Source organism: Castanea sativa, chromosome 7 (assembly GCF_040712315.1).
Source record: "Castanea sativa cultivar Marrone di Chiusa Pesio chromosome 7, ASM4071231v1".
NCBI classification, from domain to species: Eukaryota; Viridiplantae; Streptophyta; class Magnoliopsida; order Fagales; family Fagaceae; genus Castanea; species Castanea sativa.
Window position 1 is genome coordinate 36,887,157 of NC_134019.1, and position 17,856 is coordinate 36,905,012.

General features: G+C 33.4%; 1 protein-coding gene and 1 non-coding gene across 3 annotated transcripts; both read right to left on the reverse strand.

Annotated features, from left to right (window-relative positions):
- Window positions 1–504: 504 nt before the first annotated feature.
- LOC142641970 (universal stress protein PHOS32) lies at window positions 505–7,261 on the reverse strand. 2 transcript variants are annotated; one of them, XM_075816297.1, is made up of 5 exons: window positions 6,831–7,261; window positions 6,587–6,666; window positions 1,038–1,156; window positions 890–966; window positions 505–803 (listed from the first exon to the last, which is right to left on the reverse strand). In XM_075816297.1, exons 1-5 carry the CDS (start codon window positions 7,054–7,056, stop codon window positions 781–783), a joined length of 525 nt encoding a protein of 174 aa, XP_075672412.1. In that variant the 5' UTR covers window positions 7,057–7,261; the 3' UTR covers window positions 505–780. The 2 variants fall into 2 exon arrangements, with proteins under 2 accessions (XP_075672412.1, XP_075672411.1); XM_075816296.1 differs by having other exon boundaries at window positions 505–806.
- An 8,369-nt stretch (window positions 7,262–15,630) lies between these two features.
- LOC142605438 (small nucleolar RNA U30) lies at window positions 15,631–15,718 on the reverse strand. Its single transcript, XR_012839058.1, has one exon. It is a non-coding gene; the product is annotated as a small nucleolar RNA U30 (small nucleolar RNA).
- Between the last annotated feature and the right edge of the window lie 2,138 nt (window positions 15,719–17,856).

A 17,856-nucleotide genomic window follows, 5' to 3' on the forward strand; every position in this document is an offset into this window, starting at 1 on the left:
CATACATGATACCTAAATTTACGCATCCCAAATTCCAAGTACAATGAAGGAAATGCATGCTAATGGAAGGGGGATGATCCAAGCGCCAGTATGTGCTAAATTGGTATGGATAGCTGTTAGTAGCAGAATCTACTGAAATCATTGTGATCCATCAATTGAGATGAGAGGATGAGACGATGGCGACAACACAAGCAACACACATGGACAAAATTTCTAACTAAAAGACTTGAATTACACGGGTAGCCAGATAATGGAAAAAGAGAAAGAATATAGGTACAAAGCATTTTTGAATTAGAAGATTTTGTTAGGTCTATACTTTATACAATAAGTTTGCTCAAAGAGCATTATGTTTTATCCAAGTGGGCGTATCGCTAATGCAGTGATCTATGTGAGAGAAAAAAATAAGTGAAACACTAATGATCATATATCTTCATGCTTGAGAACTTTGGGATGACTTGGATCCTACAAATTTGCTACACTGTGTACCACATCCATCACCCCAAATTGCATCCAGACATCAACAGCTAATTCCATTAAATAAGTTGATACAATATTCAAGCAAGCTATGCAGTGTACCGCATCCATTACCCCCAAATTGCTATATATAGTGTTCATTCACATTACATAAAATCATAAAATATCTTCCACATACACACCAAAAACAAATATATAAATACAATAAAACAAAACAAAACAAAACCCTGCAAGTATCTACGTCGAAGAAAGCTATTCTTAGTATCCCAACATTCAGGACTAACAGTTTACTATATGCCCATTTCACTAGGTCAATGATTCGCCTCCAGCTGCTGCCAATCCAAGATATGCAATCCTTGAGACTGAATACTCATTAATAGAAAATTTATAGAGATTTATTGGTTAGAAATAATACCTTTTCCAGGAACAATTATGACAGGTGCTGATTTACAGTTATGGAAGCAGTACTCGCTCACACTACCCTGCAGCACACTGAAGGTCCAACAACAATGAGAGAGAGAGAGAGAGGGAGGAAGGGAAGGAGGGAGGGAGGGAGGATGAACCTTTGAATAATGCCTCTGCCTCTGGTACCCATGACCACGGCTGCAGGCTTCAATCTATCAGCTTCCTTGCATATTGCCTTACCAGTATCCCCTTCCACGATCCGAGCCTTAGTCCTTACCTATTCCATCAAAACCATTTATAAATGACGATAAAAGTACTCAAAGTAGCAACACTTCGCTATATCAATTTTTTAGTAGTGGCAAATTTATGTATAAAACTAGTTTTAAGCTAAATTGGTATTATCTTATATTCAGTTGGCTACAGTATATCCCAATAGGTCAAGCTTAGTAATAACTGAAGTTAAGGGGAGTACATGATTGATTGAAAGAATGCTCAAGCAACAAAGAAAATGCTAGGGATGCAAGAGTCTGCCTTTTCTCACGTAAGCATAAATTAGATTCAAACTGAACCACAGAGGCAATCGGATGCAGCTTATCAATGTAGAAATTTATTTTTGGCTGTTTCAAAACAAGTTGGAGTCATGCATTGAGGGTTTTAATTGCAAGAGATAATTCATTCATGCGAACTACTTGTTTGAAGATGAGAAGCAAAGAATGCATGAAGCAATGACATTTTAGCTTGACTCCATGAATCACGCTTCGGATGTAAGTGTCATCACATATCAGATTGGGAGAGTGGAGATAAGTGCAATTTAAATTAGACAAAGAATACAGGAAATGAAGGCATTTAGCAACAAATTTAAACTTTCAAGATGACTATAATTTCAGGCTGAATCTCTATGCAATAAGAAGCTTAAGCTGATAAATAAATTCTGAATTTAATTTCCCCCCCCCCCCCTCTCTCTCTCTCTCTCTCTCTCTCTCTCTCTCTCTCTCTCATATTTGGCCCATACTCCACCTTAATAAGTGAGATTCAACACATGGGGTTTTTTAAAATTTTAAATGGGAGGAGGGGTGGAAAACATGATTTGATTCACAGCCACCTACTTTGATACCATAATAAATTACTTTGTCACAAAAAGCTTAAGTTGATAGGAAATAGAGAATGTAATCATTTAACCATCATTCTAACAAGTGTAATGCAGAGAATCTAAGTTTTAACATCCAAACAAGTTCTAGATTCTACGTCAGAAAATTCACACATGCTGCACTGGAACACTTCAATTTGTAAGTTGTAACTATAGACTATAAACTTCAGTAATGAGTAGCTTGCATTGGGCGTCCCAAACTATTGCAACGGAGGCCAAAAGGGCACATTAGTTGAACCAACAGAACAAGTTTGATGATACAGGACCTTAATCATACAAAAAAAAAAATCAACTTCAGTTGAGTAAGAAAGATAGCAAGAGGATAGAATCAAAAAATAGAAGGTGGAGGGGTAGGGGGAGGGGGTAGACAGAGACAGGCTGCTGATGATTAATAATGGTTTAAAAATCTATGAACATATGGCCTAATCTAGGGGACAATAACACTGCATATTTTCACAGCATTGTCAAGAGGTAAGCTATGATGCACGGACTCGGCGCCGAAGGTGCCACACCCGCGTCTGCCACGTGGTTTCTTCTTTTTTTCAGCCGACTCGCGCCGACGCGGCTGGAATCGCGCCGACTCGGCGCTGATTCGGCCAGAATCGGGCCATATCGGGTCGTATCGGCCGGCGACCGAAACGGCCGAAACAGCCGAAACAAGCCCGAAATTGCCGAAACAGGCCGAAATCGGCCTTGAATCATGCCGGAACAGCCGAAATCGGCTCTGAATGAGACCCAAAAACCCTAAATCTGTCCTTCCTCAATTTTATTTTGAATATTTGTTGCTTCTTTTGTGTTTTCTTTTTGGTTTTGTGTTTTGTTTTGTGTTTCTTGCTTTCTTCTTTTTTTGTTTTGAGAATCAAGGCATAGTAATATGTTTTTTAAGAATATTTTAATAGTAAAAATATATAGAAAATATAAATAAAAATATTTTTAATAATTTTTTAATTGCCGAGTCTCGCCGCACCTGCACCCACCTTTTTCAAAAATTGCCGAGTCCCGCACCCGCACCCGTACCCGTAAACACACCCGTGCTTCATAGGAGGTAAGCCTTTTTAAAATTTAAAATTTAAAAATAAATAAATAAATAACTCAATTTTATTAATGACAAAAAAATACAGAAGTATACAAGGAGAATACCATGGGAACAAAACATTGACTTCTCAAATTACAATGCTCAAACAAAACTAAAAGAGAAGAACAAGAAACGATTGTAACACTTAGTCCAAACAAGCAAAGATTAGCAAGGAAACAGTGTCACTGAAATTAATCAAATAAAATATGTGGCAGTCCAATTCCAACAAATATTGTTACGCAATTCAAGCTTCCATCTTGGAGATTAGGATAAAACCAGATGCAAAGGGAGCTCTCTTCTGAAGAGATCCAGAAGACTCTTTCCATTAATAGAGACAAAGGTCCTGGCTCAGATAAATTCACATCATATTTTTTCCAAAAAAATCAAGATCTGAAGTAGAAAATGAGATGATTCTTTCTAATAATTCCCTTTTTAATTAAAAAAAGCTACTTGGAGTGGTAAATGCCACTATTCTTACATTGGTTCCTAAAGTTTCTAGACTTTCTTCTATGGGTGAATTTAGGCCAATCTTTTTGTAACATTATTTATAAGTGCATTACTAAAATCCTTACAGACAGACTCCAGCCTTGCTGAGTCAAATTATCAGCCACAACCAGACTGCATTTATTGCAGGTAGAAACATATCAGAAAATATATTTTATAGCATAGGGAGTTAAGAACTGGTGAAAAGTTACCAAAGAAACAAAAGGACCTCAAAGGTGCACAATCAAAGTTGACTTAATGACGGCTTATGACTCTGTGGAATGAGGATTTATCCAGTTCTTGGTTTTCCAAGTTTATATATTGATCGGGTTAGAGAGTGCACAACTACTTCAAAATTTTCTGTCGCTTTAAATGGTAATTTGGTTGGTTATTTTGGTGGTAAGAAAATGAAAAGGCAAGGTGACTATTTGTCTTTTTATCTTTTTGACATTGCTATAGAGGTGTTTTCCAAGTTGATGTAAAATCTGTCCAGGAATCCAGAAGTTTCAGATTCCATTCTCAATGCCCTTATTTGCAGCTAACTCAATAGAATGATGCTCTTAAAACAATAGAATTTGTTAATTGGCCTTAGTAGTTATACAGACAAGGTGGTTTTTGTTTCTCAAATTTACTTTTTGTATATGTTTAATAAGACTAGACAACTTTTGTATACTCATTGGAGTTTAAAAGATGATAAATTCCCCTAAAAATATTATCTAGTGAATATACATATGTCAAAGTTGATAGTTTTGTATACAATATATTTATTAATTATGACCTACTCTAGTATCAAAATATTAAGGTTTATATATGTGCATGTGTGTGATGGTTTATCTTGACTCTTGACTAATATATTAATACCACAATCCCCCCCCCCCCCCCAAACTAGCTCCACCCCTGCATTTGAGGCTTGCTGATGACCCAAAGTTTTTACAGCTTGTTAAGATGGTCAAATTGAGTTTAAAATATTGTCAGAATTGACTGTAAACACCAAGAAGAGTGAAGTATTTTGTTCTAATGTGGATTCTTAACTGAAACATCAGATTCTGAGCTTACTTAAGTTTAAGCAAGGGCAAGCTTCCAGTTAGATATTTGATCTCTAGTAAACTTAGTTTGCAGGAATGTTAGCCCTTGGTTAACAAGATATTTGCAGGAATCTGCTCCAGCTCCTGGACCACCAAGAAACTGTCCTTTGCTGGCAGAGTTCAGCCATTGACTTTTGTTCTGTAAAACATTCTAGTCTTTTGGGCTAGGGTGTTAATTCTTCTTAAGAGAGTCATAAAAGTGGTTGCACATAAGTTCAACAGCTTCCTCTGGAATGGAAATGACACTATCACTAAGGTAGCTTGGGCTCAAGTTTGCCTTCCAAAATTGAAGGTGGTCTTGGGTTGAAGAGAGTTGAAGAACGGAATAAAGCTGCAATTATGAAGCATATTTGGAATTTGGATCTTTATCAGTGGCAGAAGTGAAGGAGAGCTTGTTAAAGTGGAGGATTTTATGGATGGCTAAAATCCCCAAAATTGCTCTTGGGGTTGGAGGAAAGTTATTAAGATTAGAAATGAAACCAGGCAGTTTTTTAAGTTGGAAATTGGGGACGGTTCCTCTTGGATCTTTGGTAGGATTGGTGGCAGCCTGATGGGATTTTATTTACCCTAGGAAGCACGGGTACGGGTATGACATGGCAACACATCAATTTTTGAAAAATTAGCCCTTTCCTAGGAAGCACAGGGACAGGTGCGACATGGGTGTGACACCCCAAGTGTCTGTGCTTCCTAGTATTCACCAAATATGGTCCTAGGATTGTATAAGATGCAACAAGCAACATTGAGGCCAAAGTTCTAGAGTACTGAAAAAAAAAAATGGTGCTGGAGTCAGGCTCAATATGATGCATTGGTGGCTGTTCAGTGCAAGCTCGCTCTTGTGGAAGTCAAAGATCAGGATAAACCATTGCGGATGCCATCTAAATTTGGTGTTTTCAAAACTTCAAAGACTTGGAATACTATTATAATGAGAAGTGCTGAGGCCAAGTGGGCTAAACTGGTCTGGTTTTTGGCTATTTCTAGACATGCTTCCATGCTTTGGTTAGCAGTGTTAAATTGGCTCTCTACTAAGGAAAACTTGTGCAATGGGATTTAAAGGGAACAGGGTATGTGTTTTATGCAGAAGATGCTTGGAAGACTAGATGTCACTTGTTCTTTGAATGCTCATTCACCAAGAGAGTATGGACATTGGCCGTGCAGTTTTGTTTGAATTTCAACCCTCCAACTGATTGAGAAAGATTGGTGGAATAGGGTATTAAGAACTGGAGAGGGAAGAGCTTGAGTGCAGTAATTAGCAGGTTAACACGGGGATCCACAATATACCACCTTTGTTTACAAAGAAATAGAATCATCCATGGTGGACAGGTTAACACTGAAGAAGGCTTTGTTCAGCTCATCATATTGAAAGCTAAAGCTTGTGTAATTACAAGACTGCTTGGTTTACAGCCTTTGCTTGAGGAGTAATTTGTGCTGGTACTTGTAAGTTGTGTTAAAATGTATAAGCCTTTGGGGTTAAGTGTCTCTGTTACAGATGTTGTCTCCTTGATTTGTTTCAATAAAATTTCTGCTCGCTTATCAAAAAATAAAGATGCAGCAAGAGGGTTCATGGCTATCACAAAGATGCACTAAAATTAAAGGTGCCAAAAGGACCCCAAACAATGGGATCAAATATGCGTCTACAAGGCCAAGAATCTTATAACTTAACTGACGCCTCCTAATGTTTCCAACAAATGTTTCCAACAAAGACGTCTAAAGTTGAAATCACTCCTCACAACAACTATCAATTTATCAAAAGCAAAAAAAAAAAAGGTGTCCGTGATGTTTTGTATCCTAGCAATAACTTGTTACATAAATTTCAAACTAAAAACATCCATTTCTTCGTGAAACAAAGAGTAGACTTCCATAGATATTCATATTATTGCTATAACTTTTTGGCAGAAGATGAAATACTTATTCACTTACCATGGCAACTTGAAAAGCCTCAATCGCAAGCTTCTCCATAAGCCGCTCGCTCATCTCATACACTATCTCGTTCTTCACACCTAAACAAACACCAAACCAAACAAAACCCAGAAATATTAACACCCAACAATTACAATTCCAAAACTAAAACCACAAAAAGAGATAACTTTCAAGGTTTTCATTTTCAGAAGGAAAAACAAAGGTGAACAGTTAAACTATGAAAAAGATGTGAAATTGAAGTAACTTGAAACAGCATGGATGAGATGGACAGTGTCATCCGTTCTGCAGAGATGAGCGAGGACCCAATCAAAGGCGAATTTGCTCTTGGGTCCATGATCCACAGCTACAAGTATGTCACGGCCTCCCTTTCTCTCTCCTGCTTCTTTCCCAACCTCTGGCTGTGTTTCCAAAGCTGGGACCTTCACGTCTCTCCAGCTATACTCTTCCACATCTTCCCTCACAGTCTCCATTGTCAAAAAAAAAAAAAAAATCTCTCAAGTTTTGGTTTCAGAATTCGGGTTGTTTCTTTGTTGTTTTTGCTTTTTGCTTTTTGCTTTTGTTTGGTTCAAATGATGTGTCTGAGTGTGTAACTGTTCGGTTTTGTTTTTGTGTTGTGCTTTGTGACATGTGTAGCAGCCGCCAAAGAATTTGCGCGTTGAAAACTTGAAATTGTTTACGTGTACAGTACGATTAAGTGTCTATTAAAAGTACGAAAGGCCAGACTTTTCCAATGGGCTCATCTCATTTCAGTGTCCTTTGGATCTGTGGTTTGTTTACTTTTCCAAACAGAAAATTCTAAGTTCTACACTCTTATCTACCAAATAAGAGAAATGCATGGCGAAGTTATCGGAACAAATTAGAAGTGATAAGTTATTATTAGTTGAAGAAAATAATTTTAGAGTAAATTATATATTTGGTTTTTATTATTTACATCATATTTTAATTTAGTCTTTAATATTTTAATTGTGTTAATTTAGTCCTTAATCTTTCTGTTTTGTGTCAATTTAGTCTTCACTGTTATTTTTTGGATGAAAATTGTTGATGTGACAAACGGTCAAAATAAAAAAAATTGCTTACTGTCATATTGACTGCCACCTAGTCTAACATGTCAGAATAATCTTAAATTAAAAAAAAAAAAGTTAAGTGAGTAATTTTTGGGATCAAAATTCCTAACCCATGATTACTTCACATTTTATCTTTTTTTTTTTTAAACCAAGATCAAATATTTTTGTTTGATAAGAAAACTTCCTGATTTCATTAAACAACGGTAAACTTAAATTAAATCCAAAATTCCTGCCTTCCTAAAATTCAAAATCCCCAACAGTGACGACGATAGCACCTTTTCCCTTACCGCAGTTCCTTCTCCTTCTAACAACGCCTTCTCTATACCAGCGACACCAGGCCTTCTCCTCGCCAGTTTGTTTTCAACCCATCAAGCCATTCAAATTCTATCAGTACACAAACCCACCTGCTATTCTTACTCTTTTGTGATGATGGCGACAATAGTGGCCTTGGCAAAGACTTTCTTCCTTGTACTTAAAAAGTGCAGCACCTGCACTCCAAAAAAAAAAAAGCATGTCTCCCCTACACAGAATACCCAAAAGATGAAAAATTTATTATGAGTATAAAATTAAAGAAGAACCCATAAGTTTTAAAAAACCATAAATAACAAAAAGAATGAAAGAAAGATAGATACAAATTTTGATGTACATAGTATACTTGTTTATGTAGATGTGTTCTCCAAGCAAAGAACTTTTGGTTTCAAAGAAAGCATTAGACAAGTGGGTGGGTAGTCACAAGAGAGCAAAAGGTTGAAGGGATGCCGGCGGTGAAAATTGGGTGGAGATGTTATGGTGTTCTAATTTAGTTTAAGTATTTTCAAAATCTTAATGAATACTTTAAATCTGACTTCTTATTATTTTATGTGTATTTTGGTATTTTTGTTAAAAGTTGATGTGTATTGTGCCATATCAACAATTTGTAAAATAATTGGTGCCTGTAGCCACGTTAGCAGTTTCTATCTAAGAGATAACGACAATGACTAAATCGACACAACACTAAAATGTTAGGAACCAAATTGACACAATTGAAAGGTTAAGACCAAATTGAAATACAGTGTAAATGATAGGGACTAAATATGTAATTTACACATAATTTTAATAGTTGTTTCATTTCAGTGTCTTTTGGACATGTGATTTGTTTACTTTTCCAAACGTAAATTCTAAGTTCTACAATCTTATCTTCCTATCAAGAAAGAGAAATGCATGGCCGATATTATCGTAACAAATTTTAAATGATAAGTTATTATTAACTTATACGGTGGGAAAAAAATAATTTTAATAGTGGTTTTAAATTAAAATTAGTAACAATTACTACCTAAAATTTGTTGTAAAAATGATATAAAAATATTGTAAACATAGCATTTTTTGTTAAAAATAAACATCATTTTTTTAAACTGAAGATGACAGTCTTGGGCTGAGCAGGTTGGGTTCAAATCTGACCCACACCCCAATTAGATAAAATTGACCCAAAATTTCTCTCACTCAAAGCCCGCATATTCAGGTTGGGTCCTGTCTCGAGGTAAATTGGGTCTCCTTCTCTCTTCTTTTTTCATTGAAGTTAAAGGGTTCGTTGTAAAGAATGCAATAATATCAAAAAATATAAACTAATTATAGCTAAATTAATATTGATCACGCCACAATTCTATTTATTTATGTAATGTACCACCAATATACAACCTGCATTAATATCAAAAAGTCTAAACTAATTATAGCTAAATCTAATGTTGATCATCTTACGTCATACTTTGTTAAATCCCTACTCAAAGATTGCTCTTTCGGTATTGTCGTAAACTAAAAGTTAGAGTTTAATGAGCAAGATTTAGATACAGTAGGTGTTGTTCTTTAGGTTTCCCTCTTAAGATTCTGCCATGTGGATTTTTTCCCATGGAATGAAAGTGTATTTTTTAGTTAAGTAGCCACATGACAGAATCTTAAAAATGAAATCTAAGAAACAACACCTAAGAAACTGTACTTAAGTTTTGTCCGAGTTTAATATAGATTTTTTATTTTTTTTTCTGAGAAACTGCATTATAGATAGTTGATCTATACAGTTTTATAGTAGAGCTTTCGTGATATAGAAATGTAATTATAAAACTCTTTAATGTTTTATTTTTATTTTTATTTTTTACTTTTATCTATACAGTTTTATAGCAGAGCTTTCGTGATATAGAAATTTAATTATAAAATTCTTTACTTTTTTTTTTTATTCTTTTAAGTGTTTAACAATTACAATAAATAGTATATTAAAGTTATTAATTTATCTTTTTTTTTTTAAAAAAAGTTATTAATTTATAAGACATAAACCGTGAATTATAATTTTTTTTTGTTTGTTAAAGTTCTATATTTCTTAATGGGACCCACGCAACTTTTTCTAAATAAAAAGGCTTGCAAGACATTTCATTTTCAATTTTATCTAAAAACGGCTTTAGAATCCTTTAAGATCTTACATGGTTGTGCGCTAGAAAGTCCAATCTAGACATTTCTACACAAAGTAAAGAGTAATATTATAGTTACAAACTATTTCACAACATTTTTACAAATTTTTATTGTGATCAACTTCTTAATGGTTCTCATTTAGACTCACTAATAACATCATTTCTTTTATTTACTAATAATCACTCTAAACATTTCATTTTCATTTGTATCTAAAAATAGCTTTAGAACCCTTTAAGGTCTTACATGGCTGTGCACTAGAAAGTCTAATCTAGACATTTCTACAAGGAGTAAGGAGTAATGACCACAAACTATTTTACAATATTTTTACAAATTGTTATTCTGGTTAATATCTTACTAGTTCTCATTTGGACCTACCAATAGCATCATTATTTTGTTAAAATTTTCAAATTATCAATGTTGCCGATCAGCTCAAGCAAGAAAGTTGTTGGGTTAGGTAAATTACATACTTTCTCTTCGCTTCCAAAGAGTACCCACCAGGTGTCAATGGATGAGTTTTTTTTTCATCCTTAATTTTAAAAGGAATGTACAATTTTTTAAAGGATTTCTTCTTCTTTTTTTCTTAGGTACAACCATATTTTTTACTTCATAAACCAAAGGGGTAGGTTTGGATTGGAAATTGAAAGCAGTTGCAATGATTATTTGTGGAAAAGGTCTAAATACAATGGAGTTTGGTGCCAAGGTACGATAGGATGGCCGTTAAAGTCCCCAAAATCGGAGGGTGGTTAGGTTTAAAAGGACAAGACCAAAATAAAGCTATTGCGATTGAGCACATTTGAAATTCTTTTCACTAATTAAGTTTTTCTGTTTGGTCTATTCCATCAAAAAAACTTGTAGAGAGGAAGATTTAAAACTGAGATTTTGTTCGACCTTGGATCAAGCATCCTATTGGTAATAGTGACAGTATGACAATTGGCTTCTTGAAAGTCCTCTGCTTTATATTAGACTTTAGGGGTGTTCATGGGTCGGGTTAAAGAGAGTTTTTTGACCAAACACATCATGGTGGATTAAAAAAAATTAAACCTAACCCAACCTATTACATAAGTCCAACCCAACCCACATGGGTCAGATTGGGTCGGATTGAACCTATGGGTTGTACTTTTTTTTATTACTATTATTAATAAATTGAGCAAAAAAATGTATACCACACCTGCCACTTGAATTGATAAACAAAATATATATTAATACATGAACTAATATTCCAACTCAGTTATATATTAATATATGAACTAATATTCATTAATATTAGCTTTTATACATGATAGGAGGAAGAGCTAGTTATTTAAAAAAATTATTAATTATACAATATATTTTAAATATATATTAAATATATGGGTGTGTTGGGTCGGATTTGGCAAGTTTGGAATTTTATGACCCGAACTCAACCCGACCCGCTATCAAAAAAAATTTTGTAACCCAACCCAATTAGAGATGGCAATTTATATCTGACTCGTGGATACCCAGTTCGGTCCAACCCTAATGGATCGGATTTTACCTAGTCCGATAAATTATAGGAACGGGTATGGGTTAAGAAAAAAAACCCAAAGTAGGTCCGGGTTGGGTCTGGGTTTTTGCAAAAACCCGGCCCGAACCCAGACCCGACCCATATATATATATATAGATATAGGTTAAAAAAAAAAACCCCCTCATCCCATTTCACACAACACAATAACTCAACCGCCCCTATCCACTTTCTCCTCTCCCACTCTCACTTGGTCACTCCCTCTCACTCATCCCCAACTTCCGATCTGTCACCACTAGCTTGATTAGCCTGAAGCCCTTTACTGCCGATCATCACTTGCACCTCCAATCAGGTTCGTTTTCTCTCTTTCTCTCATTTCAATCTCTTGACTATGTTTTTTTTTTTTTTAATTAAATAATTAAATCTAGTCTAGACTAGAATGCATATTCATGTTTGAAATTAGAGATGGCAATTTATATCCGACTCGTGGATACCAAGTTCGGTCCAACCCTAATGGATCGGATTTTACCTGGTCCGATAAATTATAGGGACGGGTATGGGTTAAGAAAAAAAACCCAAAGTAGGTCCGGGTTGGGTCTGGGTTTTTGCAAAAACCCGGCCCGAACCCAGACCCGACCCATATATATATATATAATAGGTTAAAAAAAAAAACCCCCTAATCCCATTTCACACAACACAATAACTCAACCGCCCCTATCCACTTTCTCCTCTCCCACTCTCACTTGGTCACTCCCTCTCACTCATCCCCAACTTCCGATCTGTCACCACTAGCTTGATTAGCCTGAAGCCCTTTACTGCCGATCATCACTTGCACCTCCAATCAGGTTCGTTTTCTCTCTTTCTCTCATTTCAATCTCTTGACTATTTTTTTTTAATTAAATAATTAAATCTAGTCTAGACCAGAATGCATATTCATGTTTGAAATTTGAGGTTATCGTTTTTTTTTTTTTTGGTTGTTGCTATGATCTAATGGTTATGTCTTTGAATTTTTAGGGGTTAATGTTAAAATGTTTGGAAACAGAGCAGAGCGGATTTGAATATCATAATGCATTTGCTAATGCAACCACAATGAGAAAATGTGATTATGATTTAGTTACAATTTTTTTTATAAAAGTTTCTATGCTAATGTTTTAAGAATCTAATGACATTGAAATGATCAATATGTAGATAGGGTCAAAATGAAATCATATAAATTGTTATAAAATGATTATTATCAAGTAGTTTTGAATGGGTCGATATTGAGATGCATAATTGAGCTGAATGGATACATTCTATAATTTGGTTTTGATAACATAGCTTTTGGTTTAGTTTGCTAAAGCAGCAACAAAGAAAATGTAGTTGGATTTAGTTTCATTCTGGTTTTTGGTTTCTCTGCCTGTTGATGAATTTTTTTAGAATCTAATGAGTAATGACATTGAAATGCTCACTTGGATTTATTTGCATAAATGAAATGCTCACTATAGAGGCAATTATGTGTGCTCAAAATTGGTTATGGAGTGAAATCGATGGTTAGTAATTGACTAATTTGTATTTATAAAATGAAATCAAAATTGTATTTTTATATTTGCTAGTTTGCTAGTTATAATTTGATGAAGTTTATTCCATTTTTTAATTCATTGTTGTAGGTTCTTCATCTATGTTTGGAGATTGTACACTTCAATCAATTCTTGAAGAAGGGGAGTCTAAAGAAGAGGATGGGAGTTGTGTCATAGTTGTAGAGGATTAGACATTTTGCATTGATTTAGTAGCCTTTTTTAATTCTTAGACTTGTTGGATTAATTTGTTGGTTTGTAATTATTTTAAACTTGTGGGGTTTATTTTGTAGCTTTTTTAATTTCTTGGACTTGTGATACTTATTTCTTGGACTTGTTGGATTTATTTTATTTTTATGTTTAGCAGGTGATTTTAGTTATGATTTATTGGATTATGATTAAATGGTTATCTTAGCTAGGTGATTTATTGATTTATAATCTTAGTCATGATTTATTGATTTATAATTAACAGGTTATTTATTGATTTATAATATTAGTTATGATTTATTGATTTATAAATTTGGGCATGAATATACATGTTATAGGGTTTGAATCTAAGTAAAAAAGAATTTGGGCTTCAATTTTTTTTTCTTTTTCGGTTGGGCCGCGGATTGGGCCCAAATTTGGTTGGCCTAAACTGGGCCTGGCGGGGCGGATCTGGGCCTAAAAAAAAATTCGTTTAATAAATGAGCCAAGTCTAGGACGCAGGTCCAGGTATGAAAAAACCCAGCCGGTTGCCATTCCAAAACCCAACCCATCAAGCCTTAAAAACCGATCCAACCTAGCAGGCTGGGTTAGTTCGGGTCTGTTTTGGCAGGTCGGCGGGTTGACTTCACACCCCTATTAGACTTTAAGTTAGTTTATAATGCTACTTGTACCAGTACCATGGATACTAAAGTTTTGAGTTTTATTCAACATGGTCATTCACATTGGACTAGCCAAATCAAATAAGATGGAAATTGATTCATGAAGACTGTCATAAATTACTTTGATTCTGGAGGATTCTATCATTGTCTATTTACAAAGTCGGGTAAATTCACATATTATTTTCCTTGAAATAAGCTTAATGTTAAGCTTGAGAAGGTGGAAGTGTTTGGTTAGGTTGGTGAGCTTAAATTTATCTTCTCTAATAAGTTGTCATTTGTCAAAGATAGATTGCCAACTCATTAAAGACTTAATAATAACATGTCAAAGAACCCCCCATTCCCTTTTTACACAACTTATTTCAAAACCAAATATACCAACAAATGCAAGCTCATTCAAATACATTTTAACCCTATTTGCGAACAAGGGTAAGCAGCTCATGTAATGTAGGAGATTTTGATTTGGATGTATAAATTTAGCATTTTTCTATTTTGCATTGTCTAATGGCTTTAATCCAAATGCTTGAGGGGCTTAGAAACTATTTTTCCAAAACACAAAAATTAAAAATATATTGTAAGACATTAGCATGTTAACTTTTAAGTTGTTGAATATTTGTTCTAATATATGGAAGTGCAAGTAAAATTTGATTATAGGAATGCGTCTCTATTTTTTTAGCTAAACTTGGGAATGGGTCATGATTCTTGTTTTGGACTCCTGGGTATAATGTTCAAATCCATTCGGAGATCCATATATTACTCTGAATCCAAAAACTGAAAAATTCAAAGAAAATTAAGGCCAATAGTTAATCCCATAGCTAAGCCAACTAAAGATCCAATTGAAATTGCCACATTAAGTAATTTCTTAGCTTAAACATTGTGTTTTTTTTTTTTTGGATGAGAGCTTAAACATTGTGTTTATTTTTTAAGCTTCATCCATGATTAATTAACCCATAAGCGAGAATTATAAAGTGAACACATTTCTCAAGTGGGTTTTTACTTTTTATAACAAAACACAGGCGATTCTCAATAATAATTATAAAAAAAAAGGCAAATCCACAAAAGTCCCAACTCATAGTTTTCAAACATTTGTACATAATTTTTTTTAAAGAGAAGGCAAAATCCTAGAAAATAAATTGTAAAATTAAAACATGGGTATTTTAAGTTTTAAGTTGTTAAATTGGAGTCAAAATATACGGACGCCCAAAAAAAATTTGATTTTGGGTATTGGTCTCTCTTTTTTCTGGATTTTTTAATGGGTCATGATTCTTGTTTAAGACTCTGGGTCTGGGTATAATGTGAAAATCCATTCGGAGATCCATATATTAAACATTTACTCCGAATCCAAAACCTGAGAAATTCGAAGAAAATTAAGGCCAAGGTTAATCCTATAGCCTAAACCAACCATAGATCCAATTGAAATGCCACCCTTAAGTGATTTCTTAGCTCAAAGATTGTGTTTATTTGTTTGAGCATCATCCATAACCCATTAAACCCATAAGCTAAAATTAAAAAGTGAACACATTTCTCAAGTGGGTTTTTACTTTTCACAACAACACACACAGACAAATCCACAAAAGCTCATAATTATTGTTTTTTTAAAGAGCAAAATCCTATAAAAGAAAAGAGTTTTAGAACAAGAAAAAGAGAAGGTGCTCAGAATATTATGAATGGATGAGTAAGATATCCTCATGTTAATATCAGATTAACGAGATTTTAAATATAAACTCATCATCATCGCACCTTCTCCTTCTTAGTACCAAAACAAAACATTAAAAAAAAAAAAAAAAACCAATCAAAAACAACAACTGTGTCTGCGTGTATGTGAGTGACACAGAGAGAAACAGAGAGAGATCTACAATCGTTAGATGAGAAGAGTGAAGACAGTGTTTTAGGGGTTAGGGTTTGCTTTCTTTTTTATAGCCATTATGATCTTACAGAATTACAGAAATGCCCAACAGAAGCCCATTCTTAAAGACCCAATGATTTATTGGTAGGCCCAAACAATTGGATTTTGAAGAATGAGAGGGTGGCCCAAAATTTGATAGGTTTCCAATTGAAGAAAAAAAAAAAAAAAAAAAAAGAGAGAAGCAAATATCATATCACCCTTCAAATTTTTATGTGAGTAATGAGTATCATTTTAATAAATTTTCTTTTTAAGATTATCAGTATAATCAACCTTTGGACGAATCTAGGAAATAAAAAAAATTATAAGAAAAACCTTTGGATATATTTGTTATCAATTTAATTTTATGAATTAACCCCTTGCACCTTATACTTTACCATACTTTAGCATTTTGGTGTGCCAAAAAGCATCTTTTTAGCACACTAAATGATAATTTAGAACTTAAATTTCTTGTTTGATACTATAAAATTTATCAATTGAGTTAATTAAAACTCATAAATAAATAAATAAATATATATAAAGAATAAAGTTTAACTATAAAACTGGTTGTAGGCTACAACTTTATTCAATAAAATAAATATTATAACATATTTTGAAAATCTAACTATTAAATTGTATGTTCTTTACGTTTTTAATACATATGTCAAATTTTATGTCAATCGGATATTATGTACTATATAATCTATATGCTTATATCTTAGGCATAATTTTAAAATTAAAAAATTTGCAATTTAAACAATTTATTGATGATATAGCTATTGATTTTTAATTTTCTAGATATTTTGCAAGCATGGAAGATATAAGAAAAATATGTAATTCAATATCGGATTTGTTAAAATTCACCTCTAATAAAAAAAATATTAAATAAGGTTGTAGTCTTAGACTACAACTATTTTTGTAACTAAATTTTGTCTATATATATATGTGTGTGTGTGTGTGTGTGTGTGTGTGTGTATGTATGAGATGAGTTCAAGTTATACCTGGTGTAACTCTTGTAAAATTACAAATTTTTTACACCGTAGATTTCTAAGAGATCTAACGGTTAAAAATTAATCATTAAATGTTATAGCTTGACACATTTTTCTCTCTCCTTATTTATTGTTTTTCATTTGAATAAAGGGCACATGCTATTTTCAACAAACTGCTTTTTAAATGATTCGCCCTAAAAGAGAAATTAAATAGATATTTGATGATGAAATTAAATTATTTGAAATAAAATTTATACAATTATATATACTATTGAACTCAAAAGTAATATGTTGTTTTTTTTAACAGTTTTTGCATTACAAATGCAACAATAGTGAAAAATTATTATCCCTGCTTATGCTTTGGTCCTCCATATAGTATAAAAATCTTTCCTTATAAAGGATGAACAAATCATTTGAAAATGGAAACCGTACACCTCTTACACTAGAATGATTTTTACTGCAATGATTTGCTTATAAAGGATATACTAGAAGGTCTCTTAAATTAATTTGATATTTTGTTTAGCATATGATAGGCTCACATTTGAAGTTTTAGATCAAGTGGAAAGCAATAATAAATAAGGAGAGAGAGAGAGAGAGAATGTTAGTATTAATTAGGTAATATTAATAAGGTAAAAAACAGTAATATTTAATGATTTTTTTTAACTATTAGATCTCTTAGAAATCTGTAAAAAATGTGTAACTTTACAAGAGTTACACCACTATCTCATACATATACACACACACATACAAACATACATACACATATAATCTTTTTTATAATTTTATACTTCAATAGAAGATCTTGAGATAAGGTTCTATTTGTTATATATATATATATATAAACATAGTGCTTAAGAAGTTAACTTTTATGCATAGATAATTATCTAAAGATGACATTTTTAGGGTTGTCCATGGATCGGTCTGGGTCAAGTTGTATCCAATTTAGAACTGACTTGACCACTTCTAGCAGCAAAAGAAGTTATATGTTCTCGATTATCACTAACAA

What these genes read in the sequence shown, in the direction of transcription:
- LOC142641970 (XM_075816296.1), bottom strand. Translation starts at nt 7,056, where the DNA reads ATGGAGACTGTGAGGGAAGATGTGGAAGAGTATAGCTGGAGAGACGTG. An exon ending in GGCAGAGGCATTATTCAAAG is followed by an intron (nt 967 to 1,037) that starts GTTCATCCTCCC and finishes TTGGACCTTCAG; the next exon opens with TGTGCTGCAGGGTAGTGTGA. An exon ending in CATAATTGTTCCTGGAAAAG is followed by an intron (nt 807 to 889) that starts GTATTATTTCTA and finishes TTGGATTGGCAG; the next exon opens with CAGCTGGAGGCGAATCATTG.